Below are 19,784 nucleotides of genomic sequence, written 5' to 3' on the forward strand. Positions count from 1 at the left end.
TAAATGAAGAAGACTCTCAAGGAGGGTCTTTTTTGGGACTTTTTGGGACTTTTCCAACAATGCCCCTCCATGCATTCAATGGCCCGCCACCCCATGGTGTTGTTTGATTGTTATTTTTCTATATACTAGGGGTAACATGGTCATTTAATAACCTCTAGGAAGGGATTAGGGACTTTTTAGTCTCTGAAAACAAACAGGGAGGGACTTTTTAGGGACTAGAGACTTTTTAATTGGGACTAGAAAAAGTCCTAGGACTTATGAACCAAACAGGGCCTCAGTGGGAGGGACTGGACTACTTGGGGAGTCGAAAGGGTGGGGGCACATTTCACGCACATGCACAATTTTTCCGGAGGAAATAAAGCGTGCTAATTGAAAGAAAAAAAATAAGCTCATGAAATTCGTTCCCTCCACTCACCATCTCTCTTGGTTCCTAAGAAATTTGAGACAGGCCATTTAAACCAAAAGAGAGCGAGCATACCATAATCTTTGCTCTTAGGCTGGTCATAGTGGGAGTAACTTAGCAAGTAACATAGCGCATTTCAAGACAAGTTTGCTTATGTGGCATATAGTTAATGAGGAAAGAGGTGTTTGGAGTAACATAACATGTTATTGTAACGTAACGCAACCCAAAGCAAAATGAGTCTATAATGTAATAAATGCTATCATCTATGATATTACTTGTATATTACTTTGCACTATGAAGATAGTAACAAAGACTAGTGTCATATGCATGACACTAATAGTCTAAGTTACTCCCCACTCTAACTAACCTTAATCTCACATGAGCTCTCGGTCCTCAAGAGACCTTGTGTGCCTACTTCTCTTTGTTCTCCCTATATCTTTGTTCTTTTAGCTTTCCTAAATGACAACTCTAATCACCCAAACAACAGTCTAAGTCCAATAAGGTCATTTTTAGGCTTTAACTCACTCTAATCGAAGCGCAAAACGTCTTTAACTACAAATACTATTTGGCGCGGCACAAAAAAAATCCTCCCCACCAATATATAAGAGTTTCCGTCTACCACCTCAAAAGCGCCCCAAAACCCTACTTCAACGTGGGAGTGAAATTAACCCACCCCATCGGCGCGTCGATTCCACCACAACCGTCCACCATTAGTCCTTTTATCGTTGTATATTTGTGATTAGACCCCACCCGCCCCTCCTCAGTCATGCCAAACAAGATTGTGAGGGATATCACCACTTGTTTGCCCGGCTCCCATGGTGGATGTGCCACCTCATGGCGCCCCCCGCCGATAGCCGCGGATCCAGTCCATGCGAGCTCATCGTCAACCTTTGTCAGCGCATCCGCCTTCGCAGCAAGATCAAACCTCCATCTACCCATAACTCTCAGGTGTTGGCATGGCGGAGCTGCAGATGCTCCTAGACAACATGGATGGAGGAGGCATCACAACTATAGCCGCACGAGCACAACAATATGGATCTTGAGCAGGAGGATAATGAGATCAGCGAGCAAGGATGAGAAGCAGTGTGGCTTGAGGAGGAGGAGCGCATGCTTTTGACGTTTCACGGGAGTAGTGCTGTCATGAGCTCCGGTACCGCGAGCACATCACCGACATGGAGCGGTAATAGACGAGTGGTGCACCATCGAGGAGTCGTAGGCGACATACACCCATGACCTCCGGTAACATGACCACCTATGAGTCATTGTGACGTCAAGGATAAGGAGGCAGCGGCGACATAAGAGGAATTCCCGGCGATGGCCATGATGATGCCTAACTACGTCATCGTCATCTCATTTTACTCCGACGACAAGGCCAAGGGCGACCGTCGAGAAACTAAGTTTTTTCCTATTTATAACTATCTTTAATTTCAATATAGTGTTTTAAGAGATTTTCTTCCTCAAGTTGTGTTCATACCGCAACTCTAGAACCCAAGCATATGTAGGGAGGGGGGAATTTGGGTGTCCAGACATGTCGCGGCAGCTCATCATGGCGGACCCAATCCGCCGGAATCACTCCCCCCCCCCTTTTTTTTCTCTCCTCTCTTTATCCCGGACAATTTGAAAGCATACGGGTCTAATTAGACCAATCTAATTGTAGATGCTGTCTGAGTCCACCTAGCTGAAAGAAGTTTAGTTTGTAATCAATCAAGTTCAAAAAAAGAAGTTTAGTTTGTATCCATTCCGATTTGGCCCGGGTGATCCCGTACAAATAATTCCTTTCCGCTGTCGTTTACCTCAAAACCAAAATTCGCCGCCGCCGTTTGGAGCTCCAACCCGGTCGCCATGGCCTCCCAACTAGGCTCACCGTCGCCGTGGATGGCGCCGGCGAAGTATGATCCAGCGGCCACCACCATCGCTGACATCAGTGACGACCTCCTCCGCGAGATCCTCCTCCGCCTCCCCTCCCTCCCAAGCCTCGTCCGTGCCACCCTCGCCTGCCGCACCTTCCTCCGCGCCGCAAAAACCTCCCCCGACTTCTGATATCTGTTCATGGCGCTCCCCCCGCCCCAGGTCCTGGGAGTCTTCGAAGACTCGTTCTGGCAGAGAGGCACCCCTGCCTTCGTCCCCTTCGGAAGCCGCTCCGACCCGGACGCCGCCGCCGCCGTCAGCGGCGCCGATTTCCTCTTCACCCGCCTCCCGGAAAGCACCGGCGGCGACACCGGGTGGGAGATCAATACCTGCCGCGGCTGCTACCTTGTCCTCCACAACCAGAAAACCAGGCAGCTGGCCACCTTTTTTTCGAAAAAGGGGGGACTCCCCGGCCTCTGCATCAGAATGATGCATACGGCCATCTTATTAACCACCAAAACAGTGTCAACATGGTTCCAAGGTCTCCAAACAAAATGAAAACAAAGAAAGCTCACACAGAGCCATAAAGGCTAGAAACATCGACTAGCCAAGATAAGATGCCACAACCGGCTGGCTATATAGATAAACTAGATGCCTATCCTATTACATGATCGCCATCCAAACCGGTTGAAGATATCCCGAGCTACCATCTCCCAGCGGAAAGATCCAGTAACCAAATGCTCCCTGGCCTCCGTCTGAGTGAGTAGTGACCACGAACGGATCAGAGCCGTAGTGCGGAATATAACCTGCAAAAAATGAATACATGATATTCTGTTAAAGACCAAATCATTTCTGCAAGTCCAGATAGTCCACAGCAAAGCGCAAACCCCAACCCGAATGTGTTTCGCTAAGTCAGGCGGAATCCCATTCAGCCATGTCCCAAATAACGCGTTAACAGAATTCGGTGGTTTGATATTGAAAGCAATGTGAACCGTCTGCCAAAGGACTTTGGCCAACGGGCAATCAAAAAAGAGGTGTTTTATAGTCTTATCCCGATCACAGAAACTACACCTAGTAGGCCTTGTCCAATTACGCTTTTTCAAATTGTCCTTGGTTAAAATAATTTGTTTATGGACAAACCACATAAACACTTTTATTTTCAAAGGTACTTTGATATCCCAAACATGCTTGGATGTAGGAGTGGAGTTCGAATTAATAACATCAATGTACATTGATTTAACTGTGAATACTCCAGACTTAGTCAACTTCCAGCGTAATTCATCGGGTTGTTTGGAAAGTTGGACCCCCATCAGTCTCCTAACTAGACGGAGCCACTCCTCCCAACGATTGCCCGCCAGCGTCCTGTAACACCCTCGATGCGACTATAGCTCCCACGTGTCGAGGCACGACTTAGAGACATAATTGCATTGAAGGCATATGTCGCAAGTGAGGTAATCTTCACACAACCCATGTAATACATAAGGGAAAAGAGGACATAGTTGGCTTACAATCGCCACTTCACACAATTACATGATTAAACATTACATCAATCAAATACACTCATGGTCCGACTACGGAACCAAAATAAAAGAAGAACCCCAAATGCGACAAAGGTCCCCGATCGACCCCGACTGGGCTCCACTACTGATCAACTAGAACGAAACCACAGAAAGGACAAGATCTTCATCGAGTCTCTCCTGAGCTTGTTGCGTCATCTGTACGGACTCATCGCACCTTGCAAGCTGGTTTTGGAAGTATCTGTGAGCCACAGGGACTCAGCAATCTCGCACCCTCGCGATCAAGACTATTTAAGCTTATGGGTAAGGTCAAGGTATGAGGTGGAGCTGCAGCAAGCGACTAGCATACATGGTGGCTAACATACGCAAATGAGAGCGAGAAGAGAAGGCAAAGCACGGTCGAGAAAATATGATCAAGAAGTGATCCTAGAACAACCTACGTCAAGCATAACGTCCAACACCGTGTTCACTTCCCGGACTCCGCCGGAAAGAGACCATCACGGTTACACACGTTGTGATTCATTTTAATTAAGGTCAACTTCAGGTTTTCTACAACCGGACGTTAACAAATTCCCATCTGCCCATAACCGCGGGCACGGCTTTCGAAAGTTCAAATCCCTGCAGGGGTGTCCCAACTTAGCCCATCACAAGCTCTCACGGTCAATGAAGGAATAGACCTCCACCCGAGACGTTCCGATCAGACTCGGTATCCCGGTACAACAAGACATTTCGACAGGGTAAAACTAAACCAGCAACACCGCCCGATGCGCCGACATCCTGATGGGAGCTGCACATATCTCGTTCTCAGGGCAACACCGGATAGCAGTCTACGAGTAAAACCAGCCCTCAAGTTTCCCCGAGGTGGCCCCGCAGGCTGCCCATTTCGGACCAACACTTAGACAAGCACTGGCCCGGGGGGGTTAAAATAAAGATGACCCTCGAGAGAGCGACTCCCAAGGGAAAAGAGGCTAGGTGGCGAATGGTAAAACCAATGTTGGGCATTGCTGGAAGAGCTTTACTTAAGGCGAACTGTCAAGGGGTTCCCATAATAGCCCAACCGCGTAAGGGACGCAAAATCCGGGAACATAACACCGATATGACGGAAACTAGGGCGGCAAGAGTGGAACAAAACACCAGGCATAAGGCCGAGCCTTCCACCCTTTACCAAGTATATAGATGCATTAATTAAATAAGATATATGTATCCCAACAAGTAAACATAATATTCCAACAAGGAACAACATCTCCATGTTCCAACAAGGAACAAACTTCAATCTTCACCTGCAACTAACAACGCTATAAGAGGGGCTGAGCAAAGCGGTAACATAGCCAAACAACGGTTTGCTAGGACATGGTGGGTTAGAGGTTTGACATGGCAATTGGAGGCTGACAAGCAAAGGTAGGCATCGTAGCAGGCATAGCAAAAGAGCGAGCAACTAGCAAGCAAAGATAGTAGTGATTTCGAGGGTATGATCATCTTGCCTGAAATCCCGCAAGGAAGAAGAACGAGTCCATGAAGAAGACAAACGGACGTAGTCGAACGGTTCCTCACAAACTCGACATTACCAGAACCAAGCCGAAGAAGCAATCACCGGAAAATAAGCACACAACATAGTAAACAACCACCACATAGACATGGCAGGATGTGCAAACAAGTATGATGCATGTCCGGTTTAATTAAGCATGGCATGGCAAAGTGCACAAACAATCCTACAAATTAAGTGGAGCTCAAATATGCAACGAGTTGCATATTGACGGAACACCACGATAAGTTGTTTAGTTTGATCCTGTTTATGTACCCAACAATATTAAATGTTGTTAAACATGGCAAGAGGGTGAAGCAAATGAAAACTACCTATCTAGTCAAGGTTAAATGAGGCCGGAAACAACGAACAACAATTCCGGAAACTCCTCATGAGCATAAATTAGGTTTGGTACTGTTCTGCCCTAAACATTATTTTAGAGTTGTTAAACATGCAAGATGAGTGCAACATGTTAAACTAGACATTTTTCTACCCCATTTACATGTATAATTTATTAAATTCGGAGTTATGGTGAATTAGTTATGAATTAAAGCATTTTAACATGGCATAGGAGCAAATTTAATCAAACAGCATTTTTAACATTTTAAACATGGGTGAAAGTTGGATATTATTAATCTACACAAAATTCTGAGCAAGTTTCATATGTAAAACATTTTAATCCGATGCACGGTTAGTTAGTTATTAAATGCATGAACTAGGGGGACTATTCTGCAAAACTGCTGTCTCTCGAATAATAGCTAAATCCCAGGCGCTGAAAAAAAAACACATGCGGGCCGAAACAGAGGCCGGCCCAAGAAGAACAGGGATCTGGAGGGGAAAGCTCACATCAGGCCTTGGCCCGGCTGGAGGCTGTTGGGCCTTGGGAGGCTGGGTTCAACACGAGCGGTGGGCCGAGGCCCACGCGCGGGAGACGTGCCTGTGCTCGCATGCGCACACGCTGGCATGCAGGAACGGCGACGACCGGTGGGAGGGGGGGTGGCGCATCGACGGCGGGGCATTCCGGCAGACGATGGGGATGGATGCGAGGGCGGCGGATCCAGGTAGCTCCAGCCTAGATCTAGCCGGAGGAGGCACGGCGGCGAGCTCCATCGGGCGGCCATGGCGGAGCTCCTGCAGGAGAGAGGGGTTGTGAGAGAGGAAGACGAGGGAGAATCAGAGGGAGGAGGAGAGGAACAGGGCGGCGGGGTCCGGCCTGGGTGTCCTTCGGTGGCGGCTCCATCAAGGCCGCTGATGAGGGCGGGGTCGGGCGGCTCCAAGAGCTCGATCTGGAGCTCATCTCCTCGACCCCGCTCGGGGCAGGAGGATGGCGAACGGTGGCGGCGCAACACTGGCACCTCAGGGCCTAGATCGACCCAGACGGGCCGGTTGCGGGCTGTGACGGTGTAAGCATGGGGCTGGATCGTGAGGGGGGGATTTGGATCAAGGAGAAAGTGGCTGGTTGGCTCAGCGCTAAAAACAAGGAGAAAGAAGATTGCGGCGGCGGCGATGGGATGGATGGGACGGATCCCTAGGATTTAGGGTTGGGGCTATATATAGCATGTCGGCGAAAAGAGAGGGATGTGGATCATCGGATCGAAATCCGACAGATGAGAATAAATATGCTAAAGAGTCTAATAAATAAAACGATGATATTTTGTAGGTGTTTGGGGATGATCCGGACACAGCAGTAACGACTGTCCGAGTCGGGTCCGGGACAGCTTTCGGGCTAGCGTGAGGAGGGTCGCGGGCTGGCGAGAGAGGTTAGGTAGGGCCTGACGGTGAGTAGTGAGCTGTGTAGACGGTCTCGAGCTGAGAGAAGAGAAGAGAGAGAGGCCCGGTGACTGTTTCCGGAGACCGAAAACGTCCGACGTTAGACCAGCTACTATTGCCGCTATATTTATCCGTTGGGGCGTCAAACGGACTCCGAACGCGATGAAACTTGGCAGGCGGCCTACTAACAACAAAACAACACCGCACGCCAACTTTCATCCCATTCCGAGAACATTTTCTGGCCACTTATAAAATAATATTTCGGACGTGCCGCGGGCGCGTGCAAGTGTGGTAGGGCTCAGAACGGACAACGGAGAGAACGAGGAGGCCGGGACGGATGCAAGATTTGAAAACATGAAGATGCAATGCCCATGATGACATGATAAGATGCAACACACAAGCAAATGACACGGCAACGACAACGAATAACTGAACGACACCTGGCACATCGGTCTCGGGGGGTTACACGTCCGTCGGAACTGAATATTAAGGGGGATAGATTGAAATACCGAAGCTACGAACACCTCACGTCGTTGAACAATACGATACAAAGACGGATATTGGACGGCCAAGGGTATCTCGCCGAGCCAAGTATCCTCCCAGAAACGCGTGCTAGTGCCATTGGCAATAACAAACTTCGTCCTATTGAATATAGATTGTTTGACTTTCATCAGTCCTTTCCACAAAGGTGAATCAGTCGGCCTAACTGTAGCTTGGGACAAAGTTTTGTCTGAAGGTACTTGCTGCGTAGGATTTGAGCCCACATGGCATCATTCTCCGAAGAGAGCTTCCACAGCCACTTGCTAAGAAGGCATCTGTTTTTAACTTCGAGGTTCTCTATACCAAGACCCCCTTGGTCTTTCGGTCTATAGATGATATCCCATTTAGCAAGTCAGAATTTTCTTTTAAGCTCATCACTCTGCCAAAAGAACCGCGATCGATAGAAGTCCAGTCTCTTCCGAACACCAACTGGGACCTCAAAGAACGATTGGAGAAACATAGGCATACTCGTGAGCACCGAATTAATCAGGATTAATCGGCCTCCGTATGACATGAGTTTACCCTTCCAACAACTCAGTTTCTTCTCAAATCGGTCCTCGATGCACTTCCATTCTCGGTTTGTTAACCTACGATGGTGGATTGGAATACCTAGGTAAGAAAAAGGTAATTCTCCCAACTCACACCCGAAAAATTGCCATACGCCTCCTGTTCGTCTTTGGCTCTACCAAAACAGAACAGCTCGCTCTTATTAAAGTTAATCTTTAACCCGGTCAATTGTTCAAATAGGCATAGCACCAGCTTCATGTTTCTCGCCTTGGCCAAGTCATGCTCCATAAAGATGATTGTATCATCAGCGTACTGAAGTATGGACACATCTCCATCAACAAGATGAGGTACCAATCCATCTATTTGACCATTTTTCCTTAGCCCTTCCTATCAGAATTGCTAACATATCCACCACAATGTTAAACAGGATAGGTGACATCGGATCTCCTTGTCGTAGGCCTTTATATGTCTGGAAATAATAACCTATATCGTCATTCATTTTAATTCCCATACTACCTTTTTACGTAAATGATTCAACCTGTCTGCGCCAGACTTCATCAAAACCTTACAACCCCCTCACACAGGCGCTGGACGTCTTCCCCTACCCGGCCCAGGAGGCCAACTGCCATCCCCGCTACCTTGCGTGCCACATCATCTTCTTCAAGGATGACCCGATATACTTCGGTGTGGTCTGTGTGCGCCGCCGCCGGCGCCGGCTCCGGACGCTGGCTCGCTTCTCTCTCTTCTCATCGGACAGCAGCTGCAGGGAGTGGCAGAGCATCCCTTGGGTGGACACCTCGACGGGGCAGCTCCCGTCTTGCCCCGACACGCTGATGGTGGATGGATTTGCCTACTGGAAACACATTGATCAACCCTATATAGTCGCGCTCGACAACTCGACGCTGGAATTCTCTCGACTGGATTTGCCGCCGGGCATGGAAGACATGCAATGTGCAGAATTCCGACTTGGCCAGACCGACGATGGGTATCTCTGCATGGTTTACATATATGAAGACACGCTTGTTGTTTGCGGTTGGGGAGACGCTGGTGATGGTGTTGACGAACTGATGACATACTACAAGGTTTTCCCACTGAGTACAATTATCGATGCAACTATGTGTTCGGAAGAGTATGGTGTGCGCAGGTTTCGGCGGTCGTTAAGAATGATATGTATACCGAGTGCATCCTATCCTTGTGCCTGGAAACAGAGAGTGTAGACGAGCTCATCGGTCATGCATTAGATGACTGCCATATCCACCCCTACATCATGGCATGGCCTCCTTCTTTGGTAGGCAACGACGAGGTGAGCCCTTGATTCAAGATGCTGCTAAAATTTCTCCCGACGCTAATTTGGTCCCTATATTATCGTATGCATTTATGTTATGTTATGCTCCAAATTCAAGTATAAAGAGAAAGACTATATTAATCAGTATGGACCTAGGTCACATGTGTTATATATATATATATATATATATATATATATATATATATATATATATATATATATATATATACCTCTTATAAGCCGTCGCACGGGATAGTTGGTCAACTGTCTTTTTAGTTGGTTACAGGTTACAGAACAATGACGTACTTTATTCTAAGTCTAATTACAATAGATTCTATACAATAGTTTGGTCGGTGTGAGGGTAGGGGAGGGTTGATCTAGAAACTTAGGCCTAGTTTGGTAGCACAGTTTATCTAAAACAGTAGTACTACAAAACCTCGGTATTTTAGCGCGTGGACGTTGAATACTTCAGTATCTAAAAACCGCAGTTTCTCGTGGCTTTGGCAAAACCACTGAGGCGTTTGCCAAATCGTTTTTTCTCAGTTTTCTCCAATTATCACCTGTTGTTAGGTTGCATGAATAACCCTGAAGATATCGAGTTGAACCGAACTCAGCTACACGATCTGACCAGCTTGTGCTCATGGCTGATGTATGCATGCAGCGCTGTGTAGAGAAATTGACAAGATCAACGACAAAGTAGGCGTACAAGGGCGCGTACCTTCCTTCCCCTGTGCTGAGCTTGAATTGTTTATTCATAGCTACAGAGAAATGAAGTATAATCACACTGGTTGACGGCCGGAAAGATGGAGTTAAGAGACCGACGAGAGCAATCGTTTCTCGGTTTTAAAAAAAAGGGGGTCTGGACCTCTTTTTCTAATACCGTGAAAAAACCATGGTTTTGAAGATACTACGATTTTGCAAACTGGAGTATTTCTTGGCGCCAAACGCATCAAAGTATTTTAAACCGTGGCTTCTAAAAATACCATGGTATTTTTTTTAAACTTCAAAAATACTGTGGTGCCAAACGCGAGCTGCCAAACGCAGCCTTAGGGCCGCCGTCGCCGTCGCTGCCGCCGGCGAAGCATGGTCCAGAGGCAACCGCCACCACCATTACTTCTATCGCTGACGACCTCCTCCGGGAGATCTTCCTCCGCCTCCCCTCCCTCCCGAGCCTCGTCCGCGCCGCCCTCGCCTGCCGTGCCTTCCTCCGCGCCGTCCGTTCGTCCCCCGCCTTCCGCTGCCGCTTCCGGGCGGTCCATCCGCCCCAGCTCCTAGGCTTCTTTAGCGCCCCCTGCCGCACCGCCATCCCTGCCTTCATCCCCTTCCGAAGCCGCTCCGACCCGGACCTCGCCGCCGCCCTCCGAGGCTCCGATTTCCTCCTCACCAGCCTCCCGGAAGACAGCGGTGACCCCGGCTGGGAGATGAATTGCTGCCGCGGCGGCTACGTCGTCCTCCACAACCAGAGCACCAGCCAGATCGCCGCCTACAACCCGCTCACGCAGGCGCTGCATATCATCCCCCGCCCGCCCCATGAGACGAGACCTGCCATCTCAGCAATCTCGATGTCCACTTCATCTTCTCGGAAGAGGACCAGAGGGCGTTCCGTGTTGTCTGCGACCGTCGCCGCAGGCGGCGGCGGAGGACGCTGGCTCGCTTCTCTGTCTTCTCATCGGACAGCAGGGAGTGGCAGTGTTTCCCTTGGGTGGACACCTCGACGCCTGGGGACGATGGAGGCGACGAGTGCATGCTCACGTGTTACACTGATACGCCGCTGAATGAACCTGATAGATTGGCCCGCTGGAAACACAAAGATCAGGCATATCTAGTCGTGCTCAACACCGCGACGCTGCAACTATCCCGGATGGATTTGCCGCCGCCATTGAAGGACATAGATCCTGTACGAACCGAACTTGGTCGGACCAGGGATGGAAGGCTCTTTCTGCTTTGCATAGATGACTACGATGCAAGCAAAGGAAGGCTTGCTGTTTGGTTATGGAGAGCCGATGGTGATGGCGTTGAGAAATGGATGCCGCACAAGATTTACCCACTGCGTAAATTTGTTGATTTCACTCTGTGTTCACAAGAGTGTGATGTCATGGCACGTGATGTGGTGGTCATAGATGGTTTTGCATACTTGTGTATTGAGTATGATACGGATACCGGGTGTCTCCTATCCTTTTGCCTGGAAACAGAGAAGGTAAACAAGCTTTTTGATCATAGAGTCGACTATGCTGTCCATCCCTACATCATGGAGTGGCCTCCTTCTTTGATAGGCAACAAGGCGAGCCCATATGTGCTTCGAGATGCTGCAGTTAAGTTACTTTAGAGCATTGGGGCTATTTTACAGCTGTGACAATCTGCCATCGATTTCATATTCTGCAAGTCTGGTCAATTGCTTTTGAGTTGATTACACTGCAAAATGACTTAATTCTAAGTCTAGTTGCAGTAACTCTGCTATGCATAACTCATGGTACAAAGTGTTCAGTTGCAGATTGTATATCAGGGAAAGGACTATATATTTCAATGGTTTGCATGTAGTTTTTGTGCCGATTATTTTAGTTTGAAAATTTCTCTCCGCTAAAATGATGTACTTGAATCATTACTTACGCCGATGTCATTTTATGTCCCAGGAAGATTCAGAAACCAAAGTTACCGGAGACGATGCGAGGGATGATGGTCCTGTGGGCACAGAAGGAACTCCCTCTGTTCTTGCCACAGCGTTGCAATCATATAAAGAAGCTTTAATTAATAATGATGTGGCAAAAGTCACTGAGATAGAGAAATTACTACTTTCGATTGAGGATGAGAACAAGTTTCTTGTGTGTAAAATCACTACTCTAGATGCAGAATTAACTATCGCGAGAGATCATTTGATATGAATATGAGGAGTATATAGGATTATGCCTTCCCACGATATGTTCATTTAATTTTGCGCATGGATGTTCATACCAGTATGTACAGCTGACAGTGCTGATATATATGATTATTGAGTAGATGATCGTGGATGTAAGGATGCTCACAACATTTAATTTTGAGGAGTATATCTTTTTGTTGTTTTTTGATAGAACTGTTGCATTATCGATACACTAATTCCTGTGGGATCTTCTGGGTTATTTCTTCCGCGAAATGTAATGCCGAATTCTTCCTTGAACTATCCATTGGACAAGGGAGAGAGAATTATGTTAAGTCATATCCAGGGATGCTTTTTGGATGATAAAGTGCATCCGTTGAAAAACTCCTAGGTGATAGGAGTGCTCCAATGTGAAATCGGTTATTGCGATTACCCTTGAAAAGTTTGTGAAGGTTTGAAGGTCACCCTCAAGGTCTACTGCTAGGGGTTGGGAATCGCATTCGTTGTGATATCCAAGGAGAATAGAACGAGCCTTCGTAGCATCGATGTACCTTTGTGGTAACACATCCATTCCTCCAACGGTAATTAACTTCTCTCAAAGAAAGTGAACATCAGAATACATCGTTGTCTTCGTGTCTTCAGTTATCCCTAATCCTATATGTCTACTAGTGATTTACCTTAGTCACTAGACCCTGCATTTGCAACAATAATAGTGTTGCTTGCTCACCACATTGTTGTTGTTCACTATATTTCTAAGCAATTTAATCACATTTGCAACTGTTAGGATCACTTTCATATTTCGCATATTGTTTAGTAATTGAATTTTGTAATTGTACGTATGCACCATCCCTATAGGTCCATCTTGATCCTTTCAATTGGTATCAGAGTCCCGTGATCTATTCTTATGGCTTAACCTCCCTAGAGCGAGATGACCAAGGATGGGGAGAAGGAGGTTGCTAATATCGAAGAGCTAAGTGATGCATCATCGAAAGATGATAAGATATTTAGCTCCCCAAATTTAGCTAAAAAGTTAGATAAACAAAATTTTGACCTAGATGTTTTCATTGATCAGGTGGTTAAAGTAAGGATGGCATTGTTATAACCCTGGTGGTGTACCTATCACTATAGTGAAGACTACACCATTGGCGGCCAATGCTCATGACACTCCTCCTTTCACCCTACCGTTGGGGACCAACCCCGTTGAGATTGCATGGACTTACCCAAAATCTAAAATTGAGAAACTCAAATATCACTTCGTCCAACCGCTCACCCGACAGTTACGGCGTCTGTATTGAGATCCCGTGACTTGCTAGTCACCAGTCACAAGTGAACAGTACGGTAACTTGCCCCCCTCTCCACACCATACAATCAAGAATCTGTGGACAGGTCCATGTGAACAACACCTGAGCTACAGTGTTCAGTCTACGAAAACTCACCAACAGTTTTTTGCTACAGTGCTTGATTTGGTCTGTTAATCCTGCATCCAATTGTTGGCTTCCCTACAGTTACGGCATGACTTGGCAGAGACCAGTCAATGGATCCATGTCCGTTGTGTCTGGGCCACCGTTTGGAAATGTAGTGCACTGCACAAAGTTCGCATCTTTGTCTGGCGGGTGACCACCAAACTCCTTGCCAACATGGATTTTTTTATTTGAGCAAAAGAGAGGCTTGCCCTCTCCGATTTCATATAAAAGAACCCAGTTCTAGTAGTAGCAGTGTCCTTGCATGACAGGCAACGAAGCTAGGATATCTAGGCTAAATTATTTTATTACAAGCCAGCTCAACCAGGGAGCATACATGAAGCTAGTTTGATCACGGAAACAAAAGCAAACACGGGGAAAGCGAAGCGCGGGAGGCAAGAAAGAAATCTACATAACATCCGGACGACTTCTTCATTTTCTTCAGCTTTCCCCCTGTCTGTTAGAGGTCACTGACATTTGCCCTGTCTGTGATATGGATAAGACACGCTTCCACGCTTTTGTGCAGGTGCAAATATGCAAGAGAACTTTGGCTCCGTATGGCAGATTGTTGGTCTCTTCTGAATATAAGGCTGGTCATAGTGAGGAGTAACTTAGACTAGTTTAAGTTACTACCTTTATAATACAAAGTAATATAATAGTAGTGTCATAAATGGCTTTATTTATTAGTTTGTAGATTCATTTTGTTTTAGGAAGCGCTATGTTACAGTAACATATTATGTTACCACCTCTTATTAATATACTTGCCACATAAGCAAAAATTTCTTGAAGTGCGCTATGTTACTAGCTAAATTACTTCCACTATGACTAGCCTAAGTTGTATGGAACACATCAGACCATAATGGATTTTACATGCAATATGAATATGCCAGGAGGGCGGCACTTAAATTTCTTCATGTTGGTGTTGAGAATCTGGCACGCAAGGAATGAACTTTGTTCATCATAAGCATGCACCTACAATGGATGCCTCCAATTAAAAAACATATTCGCTCCGATCCAAATTAGTTGACTTTTTTCGTACTAATTTATTTAAGCAATTTTTTTGAGTGCTAAGGGCATCTTCAACATGTTGTATGTTAGTCTTATTGATAAAATGTCCATGTTATCAACCAACAAGCTATCATACAACTACTCCAATAGGTTATATCTAAGGTACTCCCTCATTTCCGGTTTATAGGTCTCAATTCAAAGATCTCACCAACCAAGGTAGATGGTGAGTGGTGGAATACTTTTTGTAGTTTGCAAAAGCACCCAATTAATGCTCTTGTTTTTCTAAAAAAAATAAGTTTACCAATGCACTAATTGCAATGCATGCATGCATAAAATACATGCATTGGTCAATTTTCTCTTAATACTTGCATTCAATGATTTAATGCACTTTAAAATCTGAACTTGTGATGGAGAACAACCAAACTGAGCCTTATAAAATGAAAAAACTAAGGGGGTGTTTGTTTACAGGGACTTTTTGGTGTAGGGATAGAAAAGGTCCATCTTAGAGACTTTTTAACCAAACAGGAGGGACTACTAGGGACTAAAAGTTGCTTTTTGGGACTAAATGAAGAAGACTCTCAAAGAGAGTCTTTTTTGAGACTTTTTTAACAATGCCCCTCCCTGCACCCATTGCCTCGCCGCCCCATGGTGTTGTTTGGTTGTTATTTTTCTGTATACTAGGGGTAACATGGTCTTTTACATGTCATTTAATAACCTCTAGGGAAGGACTAGGGACTTTTTAGTTCCTGGAAACAAACAGGGAGAGACTTTTTAGGGACTAGAGACTTTTTAGTTGGGATTAGAAAAAGTCCTAGGACTTATGAACCAAACAGGGCCTAAAATTTTGAGATAAGCCTTGTAAACCGGAAAGGAGGGAAACCGATTTCACCTTGAAGCTTGTGCAAAGGTTGTCGGCGAATCTATATACAACTTTGCTCTCTCTCTCTACATTTATTACATGCAACATCATCAATATGTCCTATGTGGCAAATTTATCAACACTTATCTTACGACTGTTGAAGATGCCCTAATTGACTCTCTTAGGTATACTTTTCCTGTTCGATGAAGAATGTACACTTTTCGCCGGACGAAAGGAGTAACTTTTTTTTTCGAGAATCACCGAGGAGTAACTAAAAACGTAGCCATGCCTCCAAAACAAAAACTATGCGATGAGCAGCACCCAATCATTTGCCGTCCGACGAGTTAGTGGGCCGGCCTTTTGCCGCACAGCCCACGCGTCTGCCGTTACCTTCCGTAATCCCGTTCTCAAGGAAAATCCGAGCCGAACTGCGCCGCCGCCGCTGGAGATCGAACTAGGCAGACATGCCCCCCCAAGTAGAGCCACCGGCGCGGGCGCCGTCGCCGGCATCGGCGAAGTATGATCCAGCGGTCACCGCCACCACCATCACTTCCATCACCGACGACCTCCTCCGCGAGATCCTCGTCCGCCTCCCCTCCCTCCCGAGCCTCGTCCGCGCCGCCCTCGCCTGCCGCACCTTCCTCCGTGCCGTCCGTTTGCCCGCCTTCCGCCGCCGCTTCCGGGGGCTCCACCCGCCACAACTCCTTGGCTACTTCACCGACCCCTGCCGCACCGCCTTCCCTGCCTTCATCCCCTTCCGAAGCCGCTCCGACCCCGACCTCGCCGCTGCTGTCCGCGGCTCCGATTTCTTCTTCACCCGCCTATCGGAGGACGGTGACGACAGTAGGTGGGCGTTCAACGGCTGCTGCTCCGGCTACGTCTTCCTCCACAACGAGAACACCGACCAGATCGCTGCTTACAACCCCCTCACGCAGGTGCTGCATATCTTCCCCTACCCGCCTCAGGAGGCCTGCGACCCCTACTATCTTGATTTCCGCATCATCTTCTCGGAAGAGGACCGGAGGTTGTTCCGTGTGGTATGTGTTCGTCGCCGGAGGCGGCGGCGGAGGACGCTGGCCCGCTTCTCTGTCTTCTCATCGGACAGCAGGGAGTGGCAATGTTTCTCGTGGGTGGACACCTCGATGCCGCAGCCTGGGGATGATAAGTCCACTGCTATGCCGCTGAATGAATTTGATAGATTAGTTTACTGGAAACACTTTAGTCAACCATATATAATCGTCCTCGACACTGGGACGCTGCAGTTATCTCGAATGGATTTGCCGCCACCCTTGCAAGATATGGGCTCCACGGAATTTAAGCTTGGCCAGACCAAGGATGGGAGGCTATCTTTGGTTTTCATAGATCACCTTCTTGCAAGCAAAGGAATGCTCGCTGTTTGGTTTCGGAGAGCCGATGGTGATGGCGTTGAGAAATGGATGCTGCACAAGATTTTCGCACTGAGTGAATTTGTTGATTTCTCTATGTGTTCAGAAGAGTATCATGATGTCATTGTGCATCCTGCGGAGGTCATAGGTGATTTTCTGTACCTGTATCTTTGTTATGATGGGTATACCAAGTGCTGCTGCCTATCCTTGTGCCTGGAAACAGACAAGGTTAACAAGTTCTTTGATCATAGTGTCCATCCCTACATCATGGCGTGGCCACCTTCTTTGGTATGCAACAAGGTGAGCCCATGCTTCCAAGACACTAGCAAAATTTCTCCCCCTGGCGTTTGGTCCATGCATCATATGCATTTAAGTTACTTGAGATCAATTGATTATTGTATAGGTGTGAAAATCTGCCTTCAGTTTCATGTTTTGCTAGCATTTATTCGTGAGAAAACAAAAAGTCTTGCGTCTCGATGCATTGATAGAAAAAGAGTCTGTACAAGTCTGGTCAATTGTTTTTGAGTTGGTTATAGAGCAATGACTTAATTCTTACTCTAGTCACAGTAGCACTATGTTGTGTAACTCATAATACAAGTGTTCAATTGCAGATTTTATACAAGGATTCAATATTTAATTTTTTTGCATGTGGTCATTGCAGATTATATGATATCTGTGCACTGATAGTATCTTAGGCTAGAATGTCTCTCCATTAAAATACTGTCTACACAATGCTTTGTAATCCTGACCACTATAAGGCCTTGATGTATTTACATTTTACACATCTCATTTCACTTCCATTGCTTCACTCGTTGCCAATAAAATCTGTCTCGTACTATTTTTTTCTAAAGATCTGTGTTATACCATTGGAATCTATGACCTTCTACGATTTGTCTATACAAACACTTGAATCCTTACTTACACTGAAGTCATTTTATGTCTCAGGAGGATTTGGAAACCAAAGTTACTTGAGACAATGTTGCGGATGATGACCCTGTGGGCACAGAAGAAACTCACTCTGTTCTTGTCACAGCATTGCAATCATATAAAGAAGCTCTGATTAATGGTGATGGGGAAAAAGTTGCAGAGATAGAGGCATTCTACTTTCTATCGAGGATGAGAAGAAGTCTCTAGTTTGCAGAATTGAAAACTGTGAGATATTGTATCTCGAGGGTAAGTGCCGGCATTGTTGGCTACAAGAGAAGGGCAGAAAGAGAGAGGTGATGACATGACTACTTCGTTGCCAGTTGAATCAGCCTATTTGAAATGATCATGGTGTATTTCTTTCAATGAGATGAGCTTTTTAGGGTAGCAAGGGAGTACTGGAGTCATAAGCTACGGCTAACGAGTGTAACAGATGTATGCCTATTTGGCAAGAGACAACTTTATCTTTCTGGAGGTTGCTATTTTACTGTGTGTCATTGAGTCACTTTGCTTCTTAGCTTGAGTACTTATCTGTTGTGGGTCCACTCTTTTTATCTTCTCGTTGGTCTTGTCTTTTTATTATTATCTCAGTCTTGTGTCATTTGTAACATTATTTTCCCATTATGGTTGTTAGTTTCCTTCTGATTGGTTTTACATCTGAAATGGGGTAAACAGTTTCCTTCTGATTGGTTTTATATCTGAAATGGGGTAACAATGCCGCTGAAGGTGTGACGATTTTCTCTCTTAAGTTGACCAGTAACCGTTTGATCTAACTAGACAGAGAATTGAGCTTGTTTGCATATCTTAAAAACTAACATCTTAATGCTGATGAAGCATTAAGCAAGTAAAAGTTATGTAACACTATGCAATTTAGTTCTGGACTATTACATCAAAACAAGATCATGGCTGGTTCTCGGTTCTAGTCTCAGGTTTGTTGCTGCTCAGCGGTGCTTGTTTTGTGACTGTTGTTGAAGCACTGAGATTTAACATCTTAGCATTTGGCAGGGGACAAGGCCATGAATTTGGTGTGTGCAACAGTCGCTCCGAAGGGAGGCAGTGAGATTCAGATCAGATATGGCTGGGCCATATGGCACTTGGGGCAAAGCTAGTGGACTAGTGGCTGGGCAGTCAACTGCATACTATAGTTCTTGGTGCTGAAGTGGGCAGAGGTATAGAGCAATCATCTCTGAATAGGTGAGGTCAAGAGCCAGCCTCACAGTGGGATACCACATATGCTTTTGGGTGTGTATTCTTTGCACTTACAGCTGCAGCTGCATGCTAGGTGTTTGTTGGTTGCTTCAGCAGTGCTTTGATTGTTGCAAATCTAGCAAGTTGCCTGACAGCTCCCTATCTCACGGTCTGCATGATTTCTAGCATCGCATGTGACATCGATTCCTGGTATCTCTACTGCATTTTCCAATTGACTTCGAGTCCATCTCTAGGGAGTAGGACTCTGGTAATGTAAGTTGCAACGCAAGGCTCATTCCTTAGACCTGAAATCATGAATAGTTTACTTGCATTGTCCATGACAGGGATATAACTAGTTATATTTAGTTTGGCCAAACACAGATGTGGTCATGTGGATGAGCTCATTTAATATATATATATACACTGAAAGGAAAATGTCTCAGTACCCTCTGTTTCTGTACATTCACAGGTTTTCTGGTCTGATTCAAATATAATTCAGCAGTATTATCTTTGGTTGAACAAAACGCAGCAGCTTTTCTACAAAAGGTCAGTTTCCTTCTCCATCTGTGAATATTTTCCAGCCCACGCCAATGTTCCTTTGTACTAGTTTTGGATATGAGATCATATAACTGTGCAGAAATGTTTTCAACAATGCTTCGTGCTTAGGTCCAACAAATCTGTGATCGATCATTTTATCTTTGAATTTTTTTCATATAC

The 19,784-nt window shown here is 46.1% G+C and overlaps 2 protein-coding genes across 5 annotated transcripts in view; both read left to right on the forward strand.

Annotated features, from left to right (window-relative positions):
• Positions 1–2,452: 2,452 nt before the first annotated feature.
• LOC125507274 lies at positions 2,453–12,271 on the forward strand. Its single transcript, XM_048671907.1, is given in 7 exon segments — positions 2,453–2,682; positions 6,260–6,351; positions 8,214–8,224; positions 8,659–9,139; positions 10,437–10,904; positions 10,907–11,673; positions 12,023–12,271. Coding segments are annotated over 7 exon segments (2,298 nt in total).
• A 3,701-nt stretch (positions 12,272–15,972) lies between these two features.
• Positions 15,973–19,784, forward strand: part of LOC125510283 (auxin-responsive protein SAUR36-like) — a 28,843-nt gene continuing 25,031 nt past the window's right edge. For 2 of the 4 annotated variants that reach the window (XM_048675425.1, XM_048675426.1), the window contains exons 1-4: positions 15,974–17,255; positions 17,901–18,808; positions 18,885–19,073; positions 19,537–19,613. In XM_048675425.1, the coding sequence (XP_048531382.1) occupies positions 16,035–17,255; positions 17,901–17,927 (1,248 nt within the window). In that variant the 5' untranslated portion in view covers positions 15,974–16,034 and the 3' untranslated portion in view covers positions 17,928–18,808; positions 18,885–19,073; positions 19,537–19,613. Of the gene's footprint in view, positions 17,256–17,900; positions 18,809–18,884; positions 19,074–19,536; positions 19,614–19,784 lie in introns of those variants that run through there. The other 2 variants (XM_048675427.1, XM_048675428.1) reach the window with 2 other exon arrangements.

Source organism: Triticum urartu, chromosome 5 (genome assembly GCF_003073215.2).
Source record: "Triticum urartu cultivar G1812 chromosome 5, Tu2.1, whole genome shotgun sequence".
Classification (NCBI taxonomy): Eukaryota; Viridiplantae; Streptophyta; class Magnoliopsida; order Poales; family Poaceae; genus Triticum; species Triticum urartu.